The sequence below is a fragment of the Xiphophorus hellerii genome, chromosome 15, assembly GCF_003331165.1.
Source record: "Xiphophorus hellerii strain 12219 chromosome 15, Xiphophorus_hellerii-4.1, whole genome shotgun sequence".
Taxonomy (NCBI): domain Eukaryota; kingdom Metazoa; phylum Chordata; class Actinopteri; order Cyprinodontiformes; family Poeciliidae; genus Xiphophorus; species Xiphophorus hellerii.
Window position 1 is genome coordinate 9027029 of NC_045686.1, and position 26638 is coordinate 9053666.

A 26638-nucleotide genomic window follows, 5' to 3' on the forward strand; every position below is an offset into this window, starting at 1 on the left:
AAACACATTTTCATAAAGAGGTGTTATAATTACACTGCATCAGGAATTAAATTCCTGAAGGTCAGGAACAAAAACAGGAACCTCACTAGAAGGAGTTTTGTCAGCAATTTCCATGGAATAAGGGCGAGTGTGTTTTCACATTATTTGTTTTGCTGCAGGCTTATTGAGGATATTTCTTACACTCTTTGCCACATTTAAGAATATGATTTAAGATGTTCCTCCACTGGGAGGTGTTTTACTCTGCTTAATAACTTTTGTTGAAACATTTGAACACCAGAGGTGGTGGAGCCTGACTTGGCCACCAGAACTAACCAGCAAAAGCAAACTGGTTTTCTTCTGAGAAAATGTGTTCTTCCAGTGTCAGTACCAGCAAATAGTCACTTATTCCCGCTTACAAATTATAGCTCTACAGTAAATAAACAACCAAAGACTACCCTTTAGCGACCATGGCGTCCTTTCACATCATGCAGGTCAGTTCATGATATGAATTATAGGCAGCGCCCAGGGCGGCATTGGAAACAGGATGTTAAAACTCTCATTTTATTTACTGAAACACATTTTTCTAATGCTTTTATACACATGTTGTCAATGGAGAGTAGATGCACCCATGTCCACATCAGTGCCTCCTGTTTGCTGCTCAGAATAGAACGATCACGATGTGTTTGCTGTCAACCACACTTCCCACACGGGGAGAGGCTTGAGTTATCCTGTGACACTTTCGCTTCTTTTAGCTAAGGAGTTTGAGCGAAACCTTTACCTTTGCCCATCTGAATCGCGATACTAAATTGCTACATATGTTAAAATCTGCAAATAGGCCTGCTTGAGATGTAAAAAGGAAAATATCCAAATGTGTATAATTGCTTATTTTAATAGTACAAACATCAAGTATACTTCAATATACATTATTGTGCACAGTGCACCAATGAAACTATTATGTACAGTCTTCCTTCGTGCCACTCTTGTCCATCAGCTACAGGTAATCAAAATAAGTAGCACTCCTGAATTGGTTGCCTTTGCAAATGCCAGCCGATAGTGCGTCAAGTAGCATTGCTCCTACCTTTACAAGTTGCATTTTGTTTCAAATAGTTTAGTTTGCACAAAAGAATTAGCAAAAATACATGAGTCAGTAGGGTCCCATCACAAAAAAAATTTCTGAGGGGCCACTGGTTAGGCTTCACAAGAAAATGTGCAAATAGATGGGGGTCAGCTGTATTTATAAACTATAACACAAAAACAAACTATATTAGTGTAATTTAAAACAACAAAAAAGAATAAAATTCCATGTTAGAGATCTGATCTAAAACCTCTTGTATGTCCAGCTGAAATTTGTTGTAATTTGTTGCAATTTGTACCAGTCCCCTTCTCTCAGAACAATAAAACATGGTCCCACTGTCTCTTGAATTGATTGAAAACAAAAGTCACATTTCCCCGTTGCTTGTTTAGTAGCTGTGTCTGGTTATTGTTTTATTCTATATGATCTCTAGAGCGGCAGACAGGAATTAGACTGAGCTGCTACTGAAAACACCCGTTACTTGATACCGTTCATAGTTGAAAGCTTCAACTCTCCCAGCTTTAATTTTGAAATTCGTTCGCATTTCCGCCTTGAGAACGAGGGCCGCTGCTTTCTGTTCCGTGTGTGCGTATGTATGCGCGCGCGCATGCGCGCAAGACAGAGTGTTTATTGCCGCACGCGCACTGGGGATTCCCCCGGTTGACAAAAACAGCTCTTCCAATTCTCGCCTTTCATTGCTCATATGCTCTCCGCCTCGAGCTCACGCTGTTACCGGATATCTAGTCGGCAGCAGAGCCGTTTCACCACTATTCGCTTGTTTTTTTTTGTTGTTTTTTTTAAAAACCGTTTTCGTCGCGTTTAGAGTAACGTGTCATGGTTTAATACTTCTTATTTTTATGTTACAAAAGCAAACAATCTCTTAGTTTTGAGGGTTTGTTACTCCAAGGGGAAGTACTTTATATCGGTTAGTGGAATGAGACTTAGCGGCTCGTTTCTCTGTTCTTATAAAGGAGCGGAGGCAGCCTGTACGGGTTTCACCACCGAGCAGCCAGCGGCTACAACACCCGCTAGAAAACTGTAAATCATCCGGGACGGAAGGCGGCTGTAGCGGGGGAAACCCAGGGAGGCCACCAGAGTTCACCATGGCGAGCGACGGTTGTGGCAAAGAGGACCTGCAAGAGGACATCCGCATGGACTCGGGCATTGAGTCTTACGGCTCCATACTAACTTCGGAGGAGCCCCGGGAACCGAGCAGCGATTTCAGCGGGCCGAGGGACAAGTTTTCCACCGGGGAGGAGCGCCTGGACTCAGCCTACACGTCCTCGTCCCTCACGGTGGAGAGCCTGTCGGACATCGTAGAGGGTTGCACTATCTCCAACGCCGAGGATATGCAAGCAAAGATGCCTGAACTTTCTGAACAAGAGAATTTACTCACAACTATTACAGAAGATGGAGACACGTAGGTTTTATTTCCTTTTACAATCAATATCTCCACTTTCTGTAGAAGTACTCTTAAAATGGTCAAATTAGATTATATTTATCTAAAATAATTATTTTACTAATAGTAAAATCAAACTCTTTATATCTTGAGAAATGCAGTTTTGAGTATGCATTGGAAATATTTTCTTATGTTAAAAAAACAGTTACTCCCTTCTTACATTTTTTCACTTAGAACTAATTTATTCTAATTTGCCTTTTTTTTTTTTTGCTGGAGCAAAAAGTCCCTATAGAAGTAGAATATCAGAGTAGATGCTTTTATTTCATCTGAGAACCTGAAACACCCATCTAAGGGCAAGTGGCATTTCTTTCATTCCTGTGAATCTAAAAGTTTGGTTTTCCCATGATAACTGGTATTGAAGGGGATTTCAAAGTGTGAACATGGAGGCTTTTATTGAACTTTGTCCATGTCATGAATGTGGACAGTCTGCTAGGAGCCGTCAGTCAGAAAACAGAAGTGAAACACATAGCCCTGGACTTCCCCTGCATCACAGGCAGAGCACATGTTGCAGAGGTCGCTGAAAGTCTTGGTTTAGATCAGAGAAAACTTGTTTGACAGGACAGTATCTATGTGCATGTGATATTATTTTTCCTCATAAATCACACCTTTTTGTGTATTTTTAACCAGAGCATGTTTCTTTAAAGAAAGAAAACTCAGTTTTGACAGAGCAGCGTTTTTAAGTTCTCAGTTTGACTTGGTGAAACCTCATCTGTTTTGCACCAAATCTAGACACCTCAACCTCCATATATAGCCTCAGTAGACCGGTGTTGCCTTTGCCACTCAGGTGTGTTTCGACTACAAATGACGGACTGTGTCAAACGAGTCCTGCAACCAGTGCAGCCCAGTGAGTGATGCAGTCGCAGAATTGCGGAAACTGTTGTTGTGTCTCTGACCTCTTTTGATTTCCGTTTGCTGATTGCCAGAGCCATATGGTTTCATTCTCGCACTCTAACTTTAGATACCTGCTGGGAACAGGGAAAAACACCTGAAACGCACCACACTGGGCTATTTACACTGATAGTGAAGCATGCAAACTCTAGCTTTTCCCTGTGTGATTCTTTAAGGTCTTATTCATTCAAGATTTACCCAAACCAGGAAGTCCCTTTCATGCCAAATTGCTAATAGAGCTCTATTTGAGGCACATTGACTAGTCTGCAAACATTTGAATGAGTCAGTTCATTCAAAGGTACCTTCAGATAATCCCACATTTATCTGTCGGCATTAATGTTTTATTGCAAATGTGCAAAAACAGGTTGGGAAACATTTAATTTTCCAAGGTAACTTTTAGTTTGTTTTCAGAGTTTTGCTTTCACATTCGCGTGTTTTCCCCAAATTATCCAGCAACTTTCCATAATTATCTCAGAAAATATATTTTTTAATAGTATTTATTAGATTATTGCAATTCAGTTCAAGACAAAAGTTAATAAACCTCAGCCTGAACTAGCTCAAATTTAGCATCTCTGGTTAAAAACAGAAAAATCTGAGTAAAAAAATTACTTTTGCTTGTTTCAAAAGATGCTTTGTAACCAATTATACAAGACTGGGTGTGTTAAAGGGGTCTTATTGGAAAAATATTGAATATCAAAGTGCATTAGAACACACACTATATAGAGTAATTAACTTTATTAAAGGTTTGAACACTTTGCAACATTTTAAGAAATATTTTGAATCGTAAAACAAACTAAGCTATGTTTTTGTACTATCTCATAAAATACTTTTTCATTAAACTTGGAATAATACACTAGTAGCATATATTAAATGTAAAATAAACATACAGTTGTTAATTTTCTGAAAATTTTTTCTCTGATTATTTTTTGTAATTTGTGGAATAGGATTAGTGCTTTAGTTTAGTGTCTTCTTTATGTCTCACCACGTTGTCTGATGGGTAACTTGACAAAGTTGACATTTTTGCATGCCTCTTTCAGCGCAGAAAGCTGAATGAGAAGTCTGTGCAGCGACATATTGTGGGAACTTTTGATCCCACTCTGTCTGCCTCTGAATCGGTGTCCGACTTCTGGTTGGTTGCTTGACATTTAGTCTGAAGCGAGAACTGTCAGACTTTGACATCACACTGTGGTAACACTTCATCTCAGAGCGCAATGTTTTGGTGGCTCTGAATTAGTGTACGTTTTCTTGAATTTGCACATTTGCACACGTAAAACGTGGAAGTCAGGCCTTCTTCTGAATATGCTGAGATGTTTCTCCGGCGAGGCCCTCGTTGTGTTGTTCTCAGTCGATCTAAATTAAGCACCAAAGCTCTGTTCCATTTCCTGCTTTGTGCTTGCATTTGTTTGCTACAACTTCCCACGCAGGCCTTGAGGTTAGAGTGCTTTTGCTTTGTTTTGCCGTTCACATTGACGGAAACATTTCCCAAAATCATACCATAGTCTTACAGGTTGAAATCACTATCCTCCTTTTGCAGTATCAACTTGATGCAAGATGGTCTTGAGAATTTTCTCTGTGTTGCACAACATCCCGATCACTCAGTTTTGCCATACGGCCCACAAAGTGTTACTGTCTTGAGATGAGTACTGAGGAAAATTGTGATGCAACATTTTGTTGAAGTGCTGACTTTTTGTCTACCCACTTATAGCGAAATATTGCTCAATGTGACATTTTCTTTGTAACATAAATGTAAATATGTTCGTCTTTGTGTCTCTCCTTTAGAATCCTTCACCTAGCGATCATCCATGAGGATATATTCATCTCTCAAGAGTTGATACAGCTGTTCCCAAAAGAAGCCCTGGACATCCAGAACAATTTATATCAGGTTGGTCGATCAGCAAATGGCAGCTTCCTCTAGGAATTTTCTCCCCAATGTTGCTTCCTCATTTCCAGTACCTTGAATGCAGAAGCAGAGGTAATATTTATATCTCGTGTACTTCCAGAGAAGTTTTCTTCCTCCTTATGCACAGCCCGTCCCCTCTTGGGAACGTCACTGTGGGTGGCTCCAGCGTTAGCTCATAAGGGACTTTGAATGGAAACTCCCCTCCTCTACCTTGTGTAGAAATAGAACCACAGGGAGCTGGTTGGAGTGTATCCTTGTGTGGATGTGGGTGGAGGAATTGTTCCAGGCCTTCAGGAAGTCGGATCTAGAGCCTCAAACGCGGAGCAGGCTGACAAGAGCTGTCAGTTGGAAACATTTGAAAATAACGAGTCAGCACTTCATATGTTGACTCAGTTTGCGCTGCACTCCTCAGTTGCATAATTTCCTCTCAACAGTCATTATAAGACAGATAAAAATTACGCTTGAGTTGACATGCAGAGATCCACGTACAAAAGGTCTTGTTTTTGAAGTTTATTCGAACCTAAGGTTTTCTGCAAATTCTGTGTAAATTCAATGGAGGCAGGCTAATCATTTACTGCATTTGCTTTAACCTCCGTGGGCCAGAAAGCTGCACAGCAGGAATTCTTGTTTGATTTGGAACGAAAGCTACACTCTCACTTTCTCAGCTGGAACTGCTTTTTTTGTGGTTGTCTTTGATGAGGTGTGTAAACAGGTACAGGCCTGCTCTCTGTAGTTGGTTAAAGGCATTCTTTTGAAATCTTGGTAGCAGACACACTCGAGTTGTTTAAATTTAAATGTTAGAAATCAACAGACCTGATATTTGAGAAGATGCAACCAGGAAATATTCTGTTTTTGTTCTTTGTGGATGAAAAAAAATAGAGACGTACCAAACAAATGCTGATTTCCTAACTTTTTCAAAGCACTATTTTATAAAAAAAAATATAAGGACAGCATTGGAAAAAGTATTTTCTAGCATTTCATGCTTTAGTTATTTTTTATTAGGAACAGATAACATGTTGTGTGCATGGGAGAGTAATTGCTGCACAGGGTTTTATTACTTTAAAACAAAGAACAGAGTGTTACTGCCATCTCAATATGTGTACTGCTGAAAACTTTAAGATTCCCAAAAGACTGCTAACAGTACCAAACCCAGCATGCTTTAAAATGTGATAAAAGCTCCAAAGAATTAAACAGAATTCCCTGCACTGCTCTTAGCCTTCCTGTTATTTGTGGAAAGTCTTGCTCTCTCCCTCTCTCAAGCAGTCACAAATGTGTCTTTACTGTTGGCTATGAAAAGAGTTGGGTAGTAACTAGTTGCATTTTCTTGTAGTTTTTTAAAAAATAATTACTTTTCTAAGTAGTTTTACTACATTGCACATTTTGCTTTAACTTGAGTGTTTTATCTTGAAGTATTGCTACTCTTATTTGAGTAAACTTTCTGGATGCTCTACCCACTGTGAGTAGCTTCCCTGAATAAAGAACAAGCTTGTTTGAACTAAATAAAATCACCTATAGTTTTATATTGAAAGAAATTAAATTGTAAAACAGTTTCTTTTGCCTGATTTTATTTTGTAATTATTTTTTATATGAACTATTTTCATTTTGATTTTTAAAAGCCAAAAATTCCACACAACTTTATATTTTTGTCTGTCTGAAGATTTAATTTTTAAATATCAAATAATTGATGTTTTGATCAGTTACTCAATACTTGAGTAGCGTTTTTACCAAATACTTTTATTCTCTTACTTGAGTAATTTCTTAGACAGCTACTTTTTACTTTTACTTAAGTAAAAATATGTTGCAGTAGAGCTACTCTTACTTGAGTAAAATTTTTTGGCTACTCTGCCCACCTCTGGCTATGGTGCATTCACTGATCAGAGTTGATACCTTATAGCATCACTAATAAATGTAAGGTATTAAGAGACAAATGTGTTTTTAACTCCGTCCTTATTTGCTGGTGACGCTCAGAGCCCGCTGCACCTGGCCACCTACCTGGACCTGACGCAAGTCGTGACGACCCTGATGAAGAAGGGGGCCAGCCTGGAGCTGCAGGACCAGGACGGGAACACGCCGCTCCACGTGGCGTGCCAGCACGGGCAACAAGAGTGTGCAACAGAAATGACCAGAGACCTTCCTCCGAGCTCACTGACGCCTGTTCTGCAGACCCAGAACTGGAGAGGTAAGACCGATTATTGTGCTGTTAATGTGTAATTTTTTGTGTGTGTGTGAAATGGAGACAAAAGTAGGGGTGGGCAATATGGACTCAGAATTTTATTGTGATATTTTGTGGTACTATTTTGTTAATGATAATGATAAAGATAACGATTTGTTACTTATTTTTTAGGTAACTCTATGGCTGTCCCTGCATCGCACAGCATTCATAGCACCACAAACACAAATATTGTTCTTGAGAAACATTGAATTTTTTTCTTAAATTGGGATTTATATCACACAGTAACTCCATTTTATGATTTTTTTTTAATTTATTGATGCTCTCGTGGAACTGAGAAACAGAGCGATCACACTGAGTTTTTAAAATTTTTTTATTTACCATCAATAATTGAACGTTATCATGACAAGATTAGATCAAAAATAAAAAATTATTCACGATAAATGATAAGCCATAAGATAAATACCCACGCCTAGACAAAAGCTGTTATCATGTCTCCTCCTCTGAAAACTGCATGTTTTGTTTTTTAATGGGGATCATATTTGGAAGTAGCTTCAAGAAATTTTAGCGCAATATTTTAAACGTGTAATCAATCCAAAATAAAATCAATTAATTTTCTTGTTTGTCGTCACTTATTGTTGTTTTTATGCCTCATACTGAAAGCTTTAAATAAGTGGGTTTCCTCCTTGCAGGTCTTACTTGTCTTCACCTGGCAGCACTGAACAAGCAGCATCATATCATGAAGCTCCTGATGAAAAAAAAAGCAGATCTTAACATCCAGGTTAGTCTGCGAATTTGTGATGCAACTTGTGGTGTTTTTCTGCAATTCAGTGTTTAAAGTTGGTTTGAAACTAACAAATTATTAATTAATTAATTGTCCACCTGCAGGAAACTGACACCAAATCCTCCCTGATGTTTGCAAATATTGTACATGAATAGTAAACTAGGTGAAAGAATGGCTTTTGCAGCCGTTTAAAAACCATGAATTCTCCTGATAATATTTGTCCCATTTGTCGGTTTCTCCCGCCTTGTTTACTGCATGTTAGCGTACTTTGTGTTCCCGTTTATAAATCTGCTGCACCTGTCCTATGTTGATAGTGATACGAGCTGAGCTCAGGGCTTCCTGCAGGATTCAGGGAGACATAATTAGATTTGAGATATGATTAGGCTGGCCGCCTGCCGCTCTTAACTTTCTATTGATGGAAGGGAACATGGCTGTTGATCTTAGAACCACCACAGACATTCCTCTCAGTTTAAATCACCGTCCCAATATGCTGCTCTGTCTCACATTCAGAAACTAACTAAAACTGTTACATACGCTGTAATTTCTAGACTCGTCCTTCTTAATTTCAAGCGAACACGTTTAAAGCTTTTTACACTTTAAATCACTGTTTTGATTTAGTTTGCTAATTTCACCCCACGCAGGAGGGAACTGCCGGCAAAACAGCTCTCCACCTCGCCGTCGAGCTGCACGACATGACATCGGTGAAGCTGCTGCTTAATGAGGGGGCCAACGTGGATGCTCCCATGTTTAACGGCTGCACGCCGCTGCACCTCGCCGTAGGCAGACAAGACGCACGAATCGCCGACCTCCTCTGCCAGTACGGCGCCGACAAAATGCTGCGAAACATGGAAGACGAGACGGCGCTGGATCTGGCCGACGGAAACAATGATGTAAGCAGCTGGTGATTGTTTTTGGTAATGTTAGAAATAATAGGTACCAGAATTTAAAATCTAGGTTTTGTTTATGCGACATATGTCAGAGATTTGTCTAAAAACACTCACTAGGTGACAGGAACACTTTTTTGGGATATTTAATCTAGTGGTTAAAATACCCAAAAACAAGTTGTTTTTAAATTAAACCTTTTAATTTGATGGAGGGAAATCATTTTATTGATAGTCCTTTCAATTCTTATAAAATAAATGTAGCCTGATTGCTTTTTTTCAATTTAACTTTTCTTTCTTTAAATCGTCAAAAAACTTTTCATTTGTATTTCATGACTTCCTTAATTGGTTGGAAATGTCTACATATATTTAAATCAGCTATTTGCAGATTTTTCTAAATAATTGTGGAGGGTACTGTACATCTCTGAATCTGGTGCAGTTTTTCCATGGTAACTCCGAAGCCCTAAGATGATTTATTATTGAACGAAAAATATTCCTCTTAAGTCCCAGGATCATTGTACTTGTAATTTGTAAAATTCCCAGTTTACTTTTTAATTCTTTATTTGTTCACATATTTGTTTTCATTCAACAGTTTAATTCTCTTTGTCTTTAAATCTGAAAGCCTCAGTCACTCTAGCAAAGCAGTTTTTATAGATCATGTTAAGTTACTTCATCTCGGGTTTTTTGGATGTTGCACAACTTTTCAAAGCCTTTAAATTGACAGAAGACAGAAGAAATGTCTCAGTGTTTGCACAGGGTGATGAGTGAGATGGTTTGCAGACAAGCTTTCAAGCAAACCTGAAAACAAAGTCAGAGTCCTAAAAACTACACACAGTGTCAAGAAAAATAAAGAGTCCGCTAACCGACTCCCACAGACATCTGATCCCAGCATCGCGTGCATCTACTATTACGAGAAAAGGCCGATTAAACAGGCAGCTGAAATGTATACAGTCTAAAACATTTTAGCAACTTTATGTACTGAAGACTTAGTACTTCTGTGTTTTTACTTTTTGTCAAACTACATGTCTTTTGAAAGAAAAAAAATGCATTTAATCTCAGTTGAGGTTATTTTGACACTTATTTCTGTTTTTCTTCTAGATTCTGGCGCTGTTTCCATTTGATGACATCCAGATCTCCGGAAGGTCGGTGGTGACGTTTTGAACACTGCCAGATGATGGAGTATAGCACACCTGGAGCCTGAATGCAGCTGGAACTTTTTGATTTAAATAATTAAAGTTTTTTAACTAAGTTGTTTATAAAATAGTGGCTTTATACGTAGTTGACTCTAATATCTAGTGAGAAATGTGCACCATGTTAGTCTGCTCTTCTGATGGGAAATGGAGCAATTTCGCTTAAACTGAACACTGATTTACAAAAACAGGATCAGGATGTGTTGTTCTCAACTTCAAAATGTGCCCCGATGCAAGTGCCAAACTATCAACGTAGGTGACCCCAAAAATGCTACCTCTTCTACAAATGGAAATTGTTTTAGCTGCATTCATTTTAAAGGCAGTCTGTGTTCATGTTTCATGTTTGGTTTTTAGAGAATGCATTCGTAAGCAGATGATATTTTGGTTTCCTTTAAATTGCAAAATTTACCTTTCTGCAAACTAATTGCACCCCTGCTTATGACAGCAAACTGATAGCCAGTATAAAAAATGTAATATATTAAAAAATAAAACGCAGCTTAATGTTTCTTCTTTTTTTTTTAAGGTTTGCTGCTTTGTGATGTAGGACAAAGTATCTATTTATCTCTTCTTGTACTCTTTGTCTGCAGAAAGCCGCAGATGTTCTTTTGCATGTAATTACACTGGCCTCTCTTGCTGCAACGAGCAGTTCATTTATTTTGTAATAAAAGTTAAAACAACATTTGCATGTGTGTGTTCTTTTTCTGGGAAAAGGAAGTTTTGATTCTCATTAATGTGTTTTGGCACCGCTTTTGTTGGTGCACACCCTAACCCGAATTAGCTGCTCTACGGTGGAAAGTCCAGGTTTACTCAAGTATCCTTAAAACCAATTCAGGCATGCACGCAAGAGCCTGTTTGAAAAATAGAAATAATTTGAGTGGAGATGATTTAAAGACCAGAGCTAATTTTTAATTATATAAAACATGCACTTTAGGTCAACTTTTATGATTGTATTCAGTTTGCACGGTTTACCCTCATGACAAAGTTCTTTTTTCGTTTCCTGTCACCTGCCCCTGCAAGGTGTAACTTTTGTTTTACTGTAAGTGTCTTCTTCCTTATTGCATTTACAATACAATGAACACAGGGCGGTTGGAAATTCCACCCCACTGGATCTCATTTGTAAACACGCCGGCAGCAAAACTGGTTCACATGGAGGGCTTTTTGACACAAAGACTCTCTTGCATGTGATGATACCCAGGTAATCTGCGTTGCAAGCAGGCTCGTGTGCAGAAATTCTGGTAAATTCAGACCAGTACAAAATGATTATACTTGTGTAAACAGCTGGAACACACTGTTATGCAACTGTACCTACTTCCCTATTCAACTGTGACCTGGGAAACTAAAGCTATTTGTGTTTTGTGTCTCTGTTGGTCATTCTGGTAAAGACCTGCAGGAAAGAGGCTCTAAGCATTGTGTGGTTTTCTATAGAAAGCATAGCAAAAAAAACTTTTTAAAAAAACTAGCTTTACTCAGAAGTTCAGGAATTTTGTTAGAAAATATTTTGCTTACTGCACTAAACACTTCAGTTCATACAGCTACTGACGTGAGAGGATGTTTGACCAATTCTCAAATATTTACACTAAAAATCTCCACAAATAATTAATTTAGTGTGTAATTTGTTTCTACGAACAAGCCACACATAATTTAATGCTGCATTGCATGCTGCTGGAGCTAAAAGTTATATTGTGCAGAACTTTCAAAGCTCAAAAGATGTTATAGATAAAATAAAGCCATATTAAAATATGCAGAGAATTCAACTATTTAACAATTTCTTGCTAAATTATTCACAATTTTGATCTTTTTCACATTTTATTAGATTTCAGTCTTAAATTTTAATGTATTTTTTTGTGATATGCCAACACAAAATAGAGCACAATTTTGAAGTATAAAAAGAAAGATGAAGGAGAGAAGGACTTACAATTTCCCATTCAAGTTGTTGATTGTGCAAAAATGTGAAAGATATAAAGGGTTGTGAATACTTTTTGGAAGGGACCTTAAACTTGAAATTGCTCTTTGGTATCTTGTACATTACTGCTGATGTCACCATTTGTCAGAAAAGAACCAAGGGATCAGTTTTACTGTGCAAAATTACTTTTGACTGGCAGAAATGCCATAGTATGAGTTTTCTGCAAACTGTGATACAAAAGGTTTCCACATCTTTCACTTTGACATAAGAATGAAATTGTTTACACAGTTTAGTAGCGCATGAGTCTGGCTCTTTGTATTTGATATTCTAGGTTAGCTCAGTGAGGCTTTCTGATTTGCAGTGGAAAAATCTGGCACTTCACTAGGTCATGGTTGAGTAATCATACCTACCCTTCTTTATCTCCTCCTACTGTTTGACCTCTCTACCTTCTGCGCACCACCCTCAATATTCTCTTTTAATTTGCTCCATGGAAAATGTTCCGCTGTGAGCTCTACTGAGGTGTATGCAGTCTTACATTAAGCTCTAACCTTAGGAGGTGTAAAACCCCCGCTGAGCATAACAGAAAAGTCAGACAGGAAGACAGTGCGTGAGTTACAAGAAGATAAATAAGATATGAAGATCTTATAGATCTCTTCACTCATGAATAGACAGAATATGTAATATAAACAAAGGTGATGTATCATGTTAAATTAGTCTGAAAGGTTGGATTTAATGATATTACAGTGTTTTCCCAATTCTGTAAATTGTGGATAAAGAAATTAAAAAAAAAAGTCAAACCAGTGTGTTAAAGAAAACAAAGGTAAACAAAATCTAAAAATAAGATGAATGGAGCAACGCGATACTGTAAAACCTGTTAGAGGCTGCAGAGACTTGAAACTGGGGCATAAGTTCATCTTCCTGTATGACAACATCAGGCACACAACCACGGCTACGATGGAACAGTTTAAATCAAAGCATCTTGACATTTTAAAATTCTTCAGTAAAAGTGTGGCGAGACTTCAAAATTGTTGTCTATCTATCCCTTACTATTCACCCAATCTTATTGAGCTCGGGCTATTTCACAGAGAATAAGGAACAGCATTTTGAATTACTAGACATGAAAAGCTTACAGTTATCCCCTCAATTACTTGCAACTACAATTTCAGCAAAACACATTTCTAAAAATGTATTAAGTGAGAGGACTACCTACATACTCTGAACTTTTCAGATTGGTTATTGTAAGCAAACATTCAAAATGGCTGTACCCATTTGGTACTTGGTACTTATCTACCATATGAAGTCCCAGTAACCGACACTAAAATTTCTAATTTTAACAGTTAGCTCCAGGAGTACTTAATAGCTACACTAATACAGTAAACGTTTTTCCTAGAAAATGGACCAAAAACCTAAAATTACAAAAGTACACATAAAAATATTAATTAAAAAAATAATATATATAATAATATATATATTTATTAACCTTCTTGTACTCCTTACATTTACAGTTTTTCTGACATTACTATTGTTGAATACATGAGTTTGGCTTGCAGTACCTTCTCCCGGCCAACAGGATGCAGTGTCGGCGGGATGGGGACGTTTTCAACCTCCGGCATCCTACTGGTGTACATTAAAAAAAAAGAAGGGAGGCTTTCCTGTTGAAGTGTACACATCATCTTCAGATGATAAGTGGAAAAAACTGGCTTAAAGGCGGATATTCAGGGAGCAGAGACACAGGTCCTAACATTTTAAAACATCTCGTCCTATCCCACCGGAGTGGCTTCATGCTGCGTCACCGCGAAGACGTTTGAGAGCCGGGTGTGGGGCCACTGAGAGTGGGGAAAAAATGCCTTCTTTCTCGTGGAGGTAACCTCTTTTTTTATTTCAGACGTGCAAGACCTGCTGAGCTGTGTTTTAGGTGTGGATAAGTTGAGCTGTCTCAAGTTAAGGATGTGTTTTTCAACAACAAATATGAATAAATAAGGAGGCGTTGTAACATGTACACTGTTTAACGATGTTGTGCATATTTTTGGTTAAATATTGTATCATTAATTACTGTATTTATGATGTTCGAGATAATAGATTTTGTTTAGGTGAATGTTGGAGCCTCCAAATATGTGGGAAAACATTTACACACGTCGAAAAGCTTGCACTTGCAAATGAAAAACGTGAAAAAACGTATTAAAGATATTATTCAGCTTTTGTGTTTTTCTCACTAACAAGTGTACACTGACAATAAATTCACGGCTAAGCAATTAAGGTATGGCTTTCCACTGCAGGGTTTTGCAAAATGTAAACTTTTTCTAAGCAGAAACATGGAAAATCTTTTATTCGTCTATTTGGGTCGGTGACATCACAAGAGGCCCAATAATTGAGCTGCTCAATTGACTTTAGCTAAAGTTATGCATAATTTAGCAATTTTAATAAATTGTGACAAAGATTATGAAGTATTTGAGTTGCAAGGGGTCCTATTAGGTATTTGTCCATGATATATTTTTATGGGAACTATAACGTTAAGATCAAATCCAAGATTTCAATGCATCATATAGGCTCCACATTATGTAATTGTGCAAATCTTGCTGAAAATTGCAATGAGTAACTTGAATTTTGTGACATGTTGTTTGTTTTACTGCTACACAATTTGCCAACCAGTCATTGTGAGTTGTATTATCACAGCTCACTGAAATATTAAGTATAAACAACAAGAGAAGTTAGTAAATCCTACTATAATATCCTATCAAATACTGATTCCAATTAATCTTTTCCTCTTTCAGCTCAACATCGAACGTCAACATCTTCCTTATTAAATTCATCAGTCAGACTATATGAGTTTTAGCACAACTTGACCTAAATAAATTGCTGGAGATCTTCAATAAGAGAATCAGGTCATTGCAGTCTGCCCGGCTTCTCTTCTCAAACAGCTTCTATGTGTTTTATTGGTGCCAAATTTTTCTGTGATCCATCTGGTGTTCCCACATTCAGCTCAGATGTTTTTCTGCAGCCATGCAGATCTCAAGTAAATGCCTAAGATGGGGTAATTTCATTTGAAAACAGGCAAATAGATGAAAACAAATACAAATGGATGTAGTCAAGAGCTTCAATCATTTGCCTAGTGCAGTGTGTGATTTCTCCAGAGCTGTATGGAAATGTATTTTCCGAAAGTTTTATACTCATGAAATAATGATTTACATTGAAATAAAAAAAACCTTTTAGATATTGCTCTAAATAAGTGAAGCTCTTTTGATTTCACAGAAAATCTCTTTAATTTGTCTCCCTCGGGAGCCAAGAAATTAGAGTTACGTCTCGCATCTCGTATTTCATTGCGCGTCTCCTGTTGTGCATCCCTCACAGGACACATCTAACACTCCTTCCCCTCTCAGGTGAAATTCGGCTGTGTTTTCTCTGGAGTGCAGCAGCTTGTGAGCTGCATTCCTCCATGTAATGGACTTCTTGTTCAGAGGCCGGGTCGTGGTGCAGTGGGCTGTTGGTTGACCAGAGCACAGCGCACAAAGAGATCTTGTGTTCAGGTCAGGCCCCTGGGAGGCGAGGGCCCGCCTCTTTCTGAAGAGGATACTCTACACTCAGCAGCAAGAGTATCACCTTTATGTAGGACGGAGCTGTTTTCTCTTGTGACTAGCTTGACAGCTTGTGATATTCTGATTAAACAGACTATAGTGTAGTCGGCTTACGTACATGCTAAGTGTGGTTTTACTTCATTCCACCGCACCTGTGAATTACAGTGTACACAGAAGGAGGTTTTTGACGTAGACGTTGCGTCAACAACGAATCCAGAGGCTGAAGTTGAGGTGAAGACGTAGCATTTCCTAAAGCTCAGTACTGTTTCCTGTTACCAGTGTATCTAAAATTAATTCTGCTTTTCCACCAAAAATGTGAATGCTTTTCTCATTGCCTTATTAAATGTTGAGGTTGTTATTTCTATGATTATTGGCTCTTTGTAACTTGCAGTTATCAGTGAGAAAAGTTTAAATACATGCAACAAAGGGATGAATTTAATTTAATTTAAATTTCTTGGCAGAATTTTTAAATTGTTTTAAATTACTTCCTTTCCTTACATGATCCTGGTTTTTATTCATAGACTAAATATTTTCAGCACTTTAACTTGCTATCCATCGGATATCCTTTTGTGATCACTGTCGATTAGGACACCTATGTAGCTGTTGATTTGTACAATCCGGTAGTGTTGAAATAGCCCTGCAGCATAATACTGCCACCACTATGCTCAACAGTTGGTATGATGAGCTGGTAAACTGCAACTTGTTCTCCCAGGGAATGAAACAAACGGAATGCTTACATGTTCATTTTAAAATCTGATATATATTTTACAAATGGTCAGTTACACGGTTGATGTTTGGGATAATATATTCTTCTGTTAAACCACAACACTTTCCTTCACCCCTTTAGGGTTTGGCCTGCACTTGTACACCTGTTTTTCCCCTGCGCAGTAATTGCAGAAGATCCCTCGTTGCTGAACAGCTGGCACGATGTCTGGTTCTTCCGTTTCCTCGTCAACATGCTGGGATACGCCACCATCATCGTCCCAGGATATTTCCTCATTAGTTACTTCAAACGCTCCAATTACCTGGACAGAGGTTTGAGACGTTTGGTTTCTCTGAACAGACTGTTTTTCACCTAATTCCTTTCTTGAAATATGTCTTTGTTTTCTCTCCCTTAACGTTCAGGTAGTGGACTTTGTTATCCGCTCATAAAGACCTGCGTGTTTGGCGGCGAGGACAAGAGCGGCCTGTTGGACGATGTGTCTGTCTCAAGCAGGAACGAGCCTGATTCAGGCTCATCAGTCAAACAGGCTATAAAGTTAATGTTTTGCGCAGCCGGACTTCAGGTAGGGGATTCTCCCAGAACCAACAGTCACTGTAAACATGGAGCTAACAATGAAACTGCGTCATATTTCTTCTCACACAGTGTACGGGCAAGAAATGGATGCACAGACTTTCTAAGCTGCACTTTATGAAAAATAATTCTTAATCACTAAAACTAAATTGTCCAAACAATCAGAGCTCTTTTCAGAATAAATATACATTCAAGTTTCATACAAGTTTCGTTAGACTAAGCATCAATTTCGCCACACTTATCCATTCTTTTCTAATTAACATTTTGGTCTAGATCTGATGAGCTAAAGTTTGCCATCTTCTTCTTAGGCTTCTTATCTGACGTGGGGAGTCCTCCAGGAGAGAGTGATGACTCGCTCCTATGGAGCCGTAGCTCCAGACCACGACGGCGAGAAGTTCAAGGATTCCCAGTTTTTAGTCTTCATGAACCGCATCCTGGCGCTGACCGTGTCTGGACTCTGTTGTGTGTTGTTCAAGCAGCCTCGGCACGGCGCGCCCATGTACAAATACTCTTTTGCTTCGCTCTCCAACATCCTGAGCAGCTGGTGTCAGTACGAGGCCCTGAAGTTCATCAGCTTCCCCACGCAAGTCCTGGCCAAGGCCTCCAAGGTCATTCCCGTCATGCTCATGGGGAAGCTCATTTCTCGTAAAAGCTACGAGTACTGGGAGTACTTCACCGCCGTGCTGATCTCCGTCGGCGTCAGCATGTTCCTGCTGTCCAGCACGACGAGCAAGCACCCGTCCACCGTCACCACCTTCAGTGGCGTCGTCATCCTCGTCGGCTACATCGTCTTCGACAGCTTCACGTCCAACTGGCAGGACAATCTGTTCAAATACAAGATGTCATCTGTGCAGATGATGTTTGGGGTCAACCTGTTCTCCTGCCTCTTCACCGTCGGCTCGCTGCTGGAGCAGGGTGCCTTCTTCGAGTCGCTGGCCTTCATGACGCGCCACTCAGAGTTTGCGTTCCACGCCGTGCTGCTGTCCGTGTGCTCGGCGTGCGGACAGCTCTTCATCTTCTACACCATCAGCCAATTTGGCGCAGCCGTCTTCACCATCATCATGACGCTGCGCCAGGCCTTTGCCATTCTTCTCTCCTGTTTCCTCTACGGCCACTCCGTCACCATCGTCGGGGGCTTCGGCGTCGCCGTGGTTTTCATCGCGCTTTTCCTGCGGGTTTACGCGCGCAGCCGCATGAAGTCGAGCCGGCAGTCGTCACTGCCGCAGAAGGTGTAGCGCTCCTGAGGCGCACCAAACTAGGAAGTACGACCACGTTTTCTGTGGTGCTATTTGTCTTTTTGTTTGTTTGCATTTTGTTTCCTAGTTCTTTTATGCTTTTACTTTGGATGGTTTGTTTTGGTTTTGTTGATATCGGTACAAAAAAGGGAGTTTTGACTGTCACAGATGCCCCTAAGGGGCCAACAAAGCATAAATGGTCAGAGGCTTCGAGTGCCTATATGATTGTCTTACATTTCAAACAGCCTCTGAAGCTCTATCCCTCTTGAATTACGTGTTTGTTTTTTTACTTTTAACCACCATATGTGGCTTTTGCAGCCAATTTAAGGTAACTGTATGCCTCAGCATTAATCAACGCTATCCAAAAAACATTAAATGGGTCAACGTTTTCTTAAAGATGCTTTATTTATCTCCGGGTTACAGAAATACCATATAAACAGTTTCATGCTGAGAATAAACGTCTGTGTCTTTATGTAAAATTTTATATTTTAAAACTGGATCCACAGTTTTGTAAACACATTAGATGCAGTTCTGTTAACTTGTCCAATATTTCAGCAGCTTCCATTATCATATTTGGGGGAAATAACAAATGGACTGTAAAAAGTACATAATTTTAATTAGACATCATAGCACCGATTGCATTTTTATTTTTAGTTTGGTTTTAAGTTTAAAACATCTGGTCAAAAAAACAAAAACATGTAAATATGTCTTATTTTCTTTCCAATGAGCTTGTCTATTTTTTTTTCTTTTCTAAATGACTGATTGGTTTGTTTTTATGTGAATATTTGGATGAACACTGTCACAAAGATGTGATGTTACTGTAGTTTTCGGGTCAGAATGCACACAAGGGAAATGCAATGTTACTTGTACTTGGTTTTTATCATTCTACTACTTTTCTTTGGTAAATGGATTAATAATAAAACCTGTTAAATTAACGTGACATTATCTGGTGAAGGGTTTTTTTTTTAAAGGGAACGCAGACTTAAGAACCACACCGCTTACAGATACAGCGCCTCACAAAAGTATTCAGATCCCTTTTGTCACTTTGCAACCAAACATTTGAATGTGTTTCATAAGAATTTTTATGTTACAGATTGTAACTGTTAAGTATTTTACAAATCAGAAAACATTTGGGGTACATTTTTACTGTCCTCCCCGTACTAATGAAACCAACAGTTACTGTCAGAAGTCTGTGATGGTGTAGTTGGGCCAATGTTGATAGAAAAAAGAAGTACATATTCTAGAAAAAAAACTCAGAAATTTTGAGATTACTATCAGAAATTTTCTAAGAAAAAAACTAGAACATTTCTGAACTTAAGAAGTTGAAAATTTGATAGATAACCCATGGAAATTTTGAGATTTTCCAAGTTTTCTCCTCTTCCAGTCTTTGTTTTTTCGATCAAGAGGATCACAAATATACAATATCTTTTTCTTAAATACATTTTAGTTTAAAAAAAATTATTATTTTTTGGCCGGCAAGCACTTTTGACTTTTATTCCCCAAAGACAAAAAGGTTAGACACATTTGATGTAGAGGGCACAACAAATATAAAGTAAGGTTCTCTAGTCAGATGAGACAAAATTTCAGCTTTTTGTCTGAACACACCAGATTTACAGTAAAACGTGGTGGTGGCAGGGTCATACTTTTCTTCAAGCGCAGCAGGAAAAGCCTGGAAGAAGACCTGGTTGAGCGAGATCTCATTGAGCACGTGTAAATTAACATTTTGAGATGATTTCCCCTTCATACAGATGACTTGTGTGGCAAGAAAAGGGCGATGTTTGGCACTGTCTCTGTCTCTGTATGTGCTGTCATGATGTGGTGGGAGTTTAGTTTGCAGGGGTTGGATGGTCACACCAAATCAATGCAAAGCCCCTCAGATTGGTTAGTTTGAACTTCATGATTTGTTGGTGACGTTCTCTCCCAACAAGCATCACTGTAGTCTCAACCAGATGAAGAACCTCTAGCTTACACCCATAATCAAAGGTACAATTGTTCTATTGGTGACCCAACACTTTCATTAAACGCTTCACTTCATTTGTATTTTGACTTCAGGACACTTTAAATTAGTAATTCAATTATTTTTCCACATGGCAATATTTTTTGTACTCATTCCACTCTTTCTTATTCGAAGCGACGCCAACCAGAGTTGTTTTCGAAATACGTCTGAAGTGCTCTTTGCATGTTGCACGGATGCATTAACCAATCCATTCTTATGATTCACCGAAAATCAAACTGAAGACCGGGTTTGACTGTGAAGTGTGAGAAAGCGTTTCCCCCTTGTTCATTAATCTGAAGATGCTAGCGGGGAAATCCCCCAGCTCCTCTTGTTTCAGAAGGTTTAATGTAACGCTGCATCATCGTCACAGCATTTCCAGTGCTCTTTTCAATAATTCAAATGAGTTACCAAAAGACAAGAAAGGTCAGATGGAAGAGAAACCACAGACACATTGCCCTCTGATTTCAGCCCCTGGTGGACCAGTCACTTTGAACTCTCGCTTTGACTGCAGGGACAACCAAACCAAGAACTCTGACTCTTTATTGGCCACCATGAATTATACAGCTGTCTTAAATTAATCCGGAGATTCCCGAAATAATCTTTTCATCTTCAACAGTGCCTTCTCTGGAGGAGAGGTTAGAGGTCATGCATCATCATCTTTACCACTTTTCCCTTTCAGTTGTCTCAAGGCTTGCATCTGAAGATAGTTACATTCATTTCCATTTCTGAATGTTGAAAATGATGTAAAAAAAAAAATGTCACTGGAGAGTGATATTATGTAGAGTGGTCGTCCAAGAAAGAAGACATTATTAATGTCTCCAGCTTGAATGTGAGCATGAGGCAAATATATAGAGATGTGTTCAGTGAGGAGAAGAGACGGTAAAGAGAGAGAGGTTGTTAGAAAGCAGTAGCTTGGAGACCAGATGGAATGGAACCCTACCTAGGGATTTAAAAGCCCTCCCTGCTGAGCCCAGTTAGCCTTTAATTTACTACGCAGCCAAATGACTGGAAAAATAATAAAATTCAAGCACAATGAAGCTGATGGTCATACTTTTCTGTCTGGTCTGAGCAGCTTTGCTCATTTGATTTAACTATCTAGTACCTTTCGCCTTGCTGTGGTTGTGTAAAAAATAAGCAGCAGTGACTGGAAGAAGGTGAAAATTGGATATTTTAAGGGCTCTATGGAATAACTTGTCTCCCCCAAGTTAGTTTTTATGATGTAAACAAATGAAAAACATGATATTTTAGCCAGGAAAGAACAGAGTAAAAGGAGAATGACCTATTTATATGGGGAGCTTCTTTTCTAGATTTTCTGTATTTCTTTTGACTTAGCTGCTCTACAGTAATGTAGCTGTCAAAACGTTATTCTGAGGACCCTGTCAGAATATTCTGACTGGCAGTCCAGTCAAACCAGCCAATCTGTAAATCTCTTTTCTTCCACTGTACCTTTTTCTCCTAAAATATCCTAATCCTGTTTAGAACAAAGTAATTGTAGTGATGCACAAACTGTTGTTCATTTGGCTCAGACACTGGAAAAAAATCCCAAGCACTGAAGTAGCTAATAAAGGTAGAAGTGGAACGTTTACAAGTAGGAGATCTAACTCCTTCCACTTTAGCCTGGTGGACAGGAGAAAAATGAAATGTAAGAAACCCTTTTCATTCCACCAAGTGTAATACAAACAAGACTTCCACCAAGCGTTTGTGCTAATTTCCCACAAGTCTTTGCACCGTGAAGACATTTTGTTTAATTTCGCCACATTAGAGGGTTTCAAAGAGGAGCGACCTATTTAAGATCATGCCAGTGCATCTCAATTGTATTTAAAATCCAGACTTTGACTAGGCTGTGGGAATCATCGTAATGTTTTTGGTAATTATGAGACAAGCTTTTGTTTTCTTATTGGTCAGCTGTGGTTTTCATCTTGCAACTGCGCTTCATTTCTGTCCAGTTTTTTTGTTGTATTGCTGGATTATAATCAAGGCAAATGAGTCATGCAGTGCTTTAGATGTTATCCGTGGTTCTTTTGTTATGCTTAGTTCTGTTTTCTCCATTTCTAGATAATGGCTCTCACTGTGGTTCACTGAAGTTCCTCAGCCTTAGAAATCAGTTTCCAACCCTTTCCAGACCGATAGATGCCAGCGACTTTGTTTCTCTGCTCCGAAATTGGGCCAGGGTGTGGGATGTGAAATGAATCCAGCCCAAAATTGTGGTTAATTACAAGTTAGTTCATGATTTAACAAGACTGGTTAATAGTTTTCACATATGGAGAAGTTGGTTTGGATACATTTTCTTCCTCTTAGATGACAAAATCATAGCTTCACAACTTTTTTTTAATGTACTCAGAACATTCTTGCTTGTCTTCTGATTTTAAAATGTGTTTAATTCTCTAAAACATGTCAGTTATACAAACAAAAGTCAAAACAGATCAAATCTGTAATTTTTCACTGCTGTATATGGTAGTGAACGTTTTGCTTCAGACGGGTGTGGCTTTAAAGGCTATTTCTGTGCATTTTAAAATATTTTAACTGCTTTAAGAGCAATAAAAAGACTGTTGTGGTTTGACTGTATTTCACTATTTTAAGAAATCTGTCCTCCAAGGCTTTTGTAAGACCACAGTCACAAAGAGCAACCTAAATTAATCAGGAATTTATTTTAGTCATCTGCTACATGAAAAGAAACCCAATTTGAGTGCTAAACAAAAAAAATTACATTCGCATAGAGTTTGAGTTATGTGCGTCTAGGGCTTTTTAAACCAGTTGGACCAGTTTCCAGTTTTGTCGATATACTTGCTCACTGAATGTGTGGAAAGAAATCAAGTTGGTCTTGTTTCTTAATGGCTGAGCTATCAAGGTACAGTTTTAAAAATGATCAACAAACAAGATAGGAACTGTGCACAATGGCCAAATATGTACAGAATGTCACACTCAAATATTAAAACTTCAGTCTTAAACAAAATACTGCGCCACAATAGATTTGTACATTTTACATTTTTCTATGATATACTGTGTTTTTAATTTATAATATATTTAATATGCTTCAAGACGACAACTAAGATAAATTACTGTGAATTGTACATATTTACAATTATGACTTAGCTTCTTAAATTAGACATGATTTGCTCCAAGAGTGTCCGCACATCCTTAAAAAGCCTTAAATTAATGTATCTAAACTTCAGGTCTTAAATTGTCTTCAATTAATTTAAAAAATAAGTTAGCTTTTGTTACGTTAATTGTACGTCTTATTTTTTTTCTGGCACATTTATTTAATCTTGTATATTTTATGTAGTCTTCTTTTTTCTCGCTGGACTTTATTATTACATGAAAGTTTGAGTCACAAGCTGACATCTGCACTCTGCGAATCGAGGCGGCTGCAGCTACTGCTAGCTAACTGCTAACATACCCTTGCTAGCTAGCTAGCTAGCTTTTTACTTCCATAATTGGTAAGAGCTTTTAGTTTTTTTCACCAACTAACTGGACAATGTTCATCTTTGCCATTGTCTCTCTTAGCTACAGTTATCAGGACTCTCTGCTACTGAACTTCTATCATTCATGAAAATGTTTATAAGATGCAAATCTCACTTTTTCACATCAGGATTATTTCCATCATTTGTAAACCAACTGCAAAACTTAAATCAACAATTGAGAAAATAACATGGAATTAAATAAACAAATGACTCAAATGATTAGTTTTTACGTTTTGTCAGATTTCTTTATTTTTCTGTTAAATTGTACATGTATGCCACACTATATGTGGGAAACATTTTCAGATACTTTTTTCTGGTTTCATGTTTTCTACTTTGCAAATACCTGGCATTTCAATAAGGGTGTGTAGAGTTTTCATATCCACTGTAGTTTTGTTGTTGTCAGGTAAAGTCTTTGAACCAGCCATTTTTGAATATTTCACACCAGTGCTAGCAGGTGTGTTACCCCAACCATAATGGTGCTACTTTCCATTTTTGATTTTGCACACTGATTTTCTCACTTCCACATGTGTAACTTTTCTCCCCACACGGAAAGTGGAAGTGTTATTGGTCGTGAATGCTGAAAGATTCCTACACACTGGTTCTTTTAGCAGCAGTTGAACCACAGCATTTCCAACACCGTCACACAACGCTGTAGAGTAAAAGTGGAGAATAAACACTGAGTGACAGACCACATGTTATTGTTCACCCGCTTTCAGCTAATCATAAAGGTTACTGTGGGTGTTTGCATTTTATACCTCATGATGCAGGGCTCAATTCTCTTCTGCAGGCCATTTTTTATCATCTCATCTAGCTCATGTCTTCTTGATGTGGGCGTCAATCTTGTTCCTGTCGAGTGTTTACGAGGTTCAGTCAAACCCACTACCTCCTGACGTAGCAGAAATGTTTCAGATCATGAGTAGTAGTTCTGTGTTTACGCTCACATTGAGCCTTTTAAATGTCATTGAAACCTGATAGCACGCTGGCATGCCGGATATGATGTCAAATTTCACCTTATCTTCTTGAGACTGTATTTGTAACTCTGTTCATGACTGTAACTCTCTGCGGTTGTGTTATCGTTGATTGTGAAATAGAGGTAACTAGTAATCGATGGCACCATGACACACGCCAAAGGCACACAGAGACGCTAAGCAAAATATGTCAGAAATTAATCATAGGGACTGAAAGACTCGCCAACGAGAGGCATTTAGTTTGATGGTTGCCACATTTAAAGGTGACTTAGCTGCATTACCAGACACGTAGAACTGCAAAGGTCACAAGATGTATTTATACCTCAAAGCCCACTGACACACCAGGACCCCCCACTCTGAAATATTTCAATTTGCATTTGTGGTTGAGAACAGATTTACACAAGAGACCCGAATATTTCCACAGGAAGTCTTCCGTTTTGAAAGGGGGAGTGATGGAGGGAAAATCAGGTCTGAGCATTTCACTTTTGAACTGAATGAAAATGGAAGTACATGCTGACTCGTGATGACTTTCACTGAGATTGTTTCCAGTAGCACTCGACTTCAGCAGAGAGATTTGATAAAATGTCCCTTTCATGTTGCGTGATTCATCGTTTTCAATCTTGACCAACTGCCAAGAACAGAAAGACTTCTTCATATTTGTCACCAAACAAAAACTGATAATGTGAGATACAATGAAAAAAACCAGATCCACTGATCTGTTTTTCTTTTTCTTTTCCGGAAATGTTGAGACCACATATACGGACAGATACCAACAAAACCCTCACTGTGTGTCATCGGCTTGTATTGATTTTAAACCTGTTAAAGTTCAAAGCACAGGTTTAAATGAGTGTTGCTTATATGTCATCCAGTAAGCCGCCTGTTTTTAAAAAAAAAGTAGGTTACTTTAAAGCTCATTTCCTGTAAAAGAAAACATTCAGGTAATGATACATACATGTTTCCCCTGAGATCTTAGATTTAGCAGCCTTCAAAGAACTTTCTGTAAAGTTGTTTGTTACATGCAATGTTGGGAAAGCTTCACAGAAAGTACTGTAAAGGTTCCCAAATGCCTAATTTGTAAAACCCTAGGACTTCCAGCTGACCTGGAAGCTTTCGGGAATTTCTTTAAATAGATATTTGTAAGTAGAACTGATTCAGATAAATTGTGGGGACATTCCTCAATAGTTACCTGAAGGACATTGTGAAAAATCTTTAGAGAATGTACAATTGAGAGGCATTTTATTAAACTGGGTCTCTCCCCAGGGTGGACCCTTGCAGGAGCTTTTTACTTTTACCGAAATAAAAGAAAAAGTACAATCAGATTTCATATTTCATAATGTCATCAGACAAACTAAAAAATATAAAATGATGCTCAAATTCTGGTTATTCTGAAAACTAAAGTGAAAGCATTTTTGGTCCAAGTATGTTTGTTCTTCATTCAGTGAAGTTACTCACAGTGGGGAGAGTATCCAGAAATTATACTCAAATAGGCTTAATGATACTTCATAATAACTTTACTAAAGTAATAGTAAAAAGGAAGGTGCAGTAAAACTACTCCTAAAAGTACTTGCTCAGGTAAATTTAACAGAGTAAATATAGCTAGTTACTAACCACCTCTGGTATTAATACTATACCCATGAACATTTTAAATGGGAATTTAATTGATAGAAAAGCAATGCATAACTGTAAAATGGAAGAAAATCATGGATTATTATGAACTTTTTTAAATAAATATTTGTTTTTGGTAACTTCTAAAGTGTTGCCTACATGTGTATTCAGTCGCTGTGAATCAATACTTTGTAACATTTTGCTGCAGTTACTGCTGCCCATCTTTTCAGAGCTTTGCACATCTAGACCCTGAAATATTTTTCAATTATTCACAAACCAGC

At 38.3% G+C, this 26638-nt stretch overlaps 2 protein-coding genes across 2 annotated transcripts; both read left to right on the forward strand.

Moving 5' to 3' along the window:
• The first annotated feature begins 1705 nt into the window (after positions 1-1705).
• On the forward strand, positions 1706-11002 carry nfkbie (nuclear factor of kappa light polypeptide gene enhancer in B-cells inhibitor, epsilon). The gene is made up of 6 exons (XM_032585962.1): positions 1706-2471; positions 5178-5280; positions 7267-7477; positions 8161-8249; positions 8894-9142; positions 10232-11002. Exons 1-6 carry the CDS (start codon positions 2155-2157, stop codon positions 10292-10294), a joined length of 1032 nt encoding a protein of 343 aa, XP_032441853.1. The 5' UTR covers positions 1706-2154; the 3' UTR covers positions 10295-11002.
• A 2837-nt stretch (positions 11003-13839) lies between these two features.
• On the forward strand, positions 13840-19267 carry slc35b2 (solute carrier family 35 member B2). Its single transcript, XM_032585946.1, has 4 exons — positions 13840-14089; positions 16646-16833; positions 16924-17084; positions 17401-19267. The coding sequence occupies exons 1-4, from the start codon at positions 14070-14072 to the stop codon at positions 18325-18327; spliced, it is 1296 nt and encodes a 431-aa protein (XP_032441837.1). The 5' UTR covers positions 13840-14069; the 3' UTR covers positions 18328-19267.
• Positions 19268-26638: the final 7371 nt, after the last annotated feature.

What these genes read in the sequence shown, in the direction of transcription:
- nfkbie (XM_032585962.1), top strand. Translation starts at nt 2,155, where the DNA reads ATGGCGAGCGACGGTTGTGGCAAAGAGGACCTGCAAGAGGACATCCGC. An exon ending in GCAGACCCAGAACTGGAGAG is followed by an intron (nt 7,478 to 8,160) that starts GTAAGACCGATT and finishes TCCTCCTTGCAG; the next exon opens with GTCTTACTTGTCTTCACCTG. An exon ending in TGGCCGACGGAAACAATGAT is followed by an intron (nt 9,143 to 10,231) that starts GTAAGCAGCTGG and finishes TTTTTCTTCTAG; the next exon opens with ATTCTGGCGCTGTTTCCATT.
- slc35b2 (XM_032585946.1), top strand. Translation starts at nt 14,070, where the DNA reads ATGCCTTCTTTCTCGTGGAG. An exon ending in CTCCAATTACCTGGACAGAG is followed by an intron (nt 16,834 to 16,923) that starts GTTTGAGACGTT and finishes CTTAACGTTCAG; the next exon opens with GTAGTGGACTTTGTTATCCG. An exon ending in TTTGCGCAGCCGGACTTCAG is followed by an intron (nt 17,085 to 17,400) that starts GTAGGGGATTCT and finishes TCTTCTTCTTAG; the next exon opens with GCTTCTTATCTGACGTGGGG.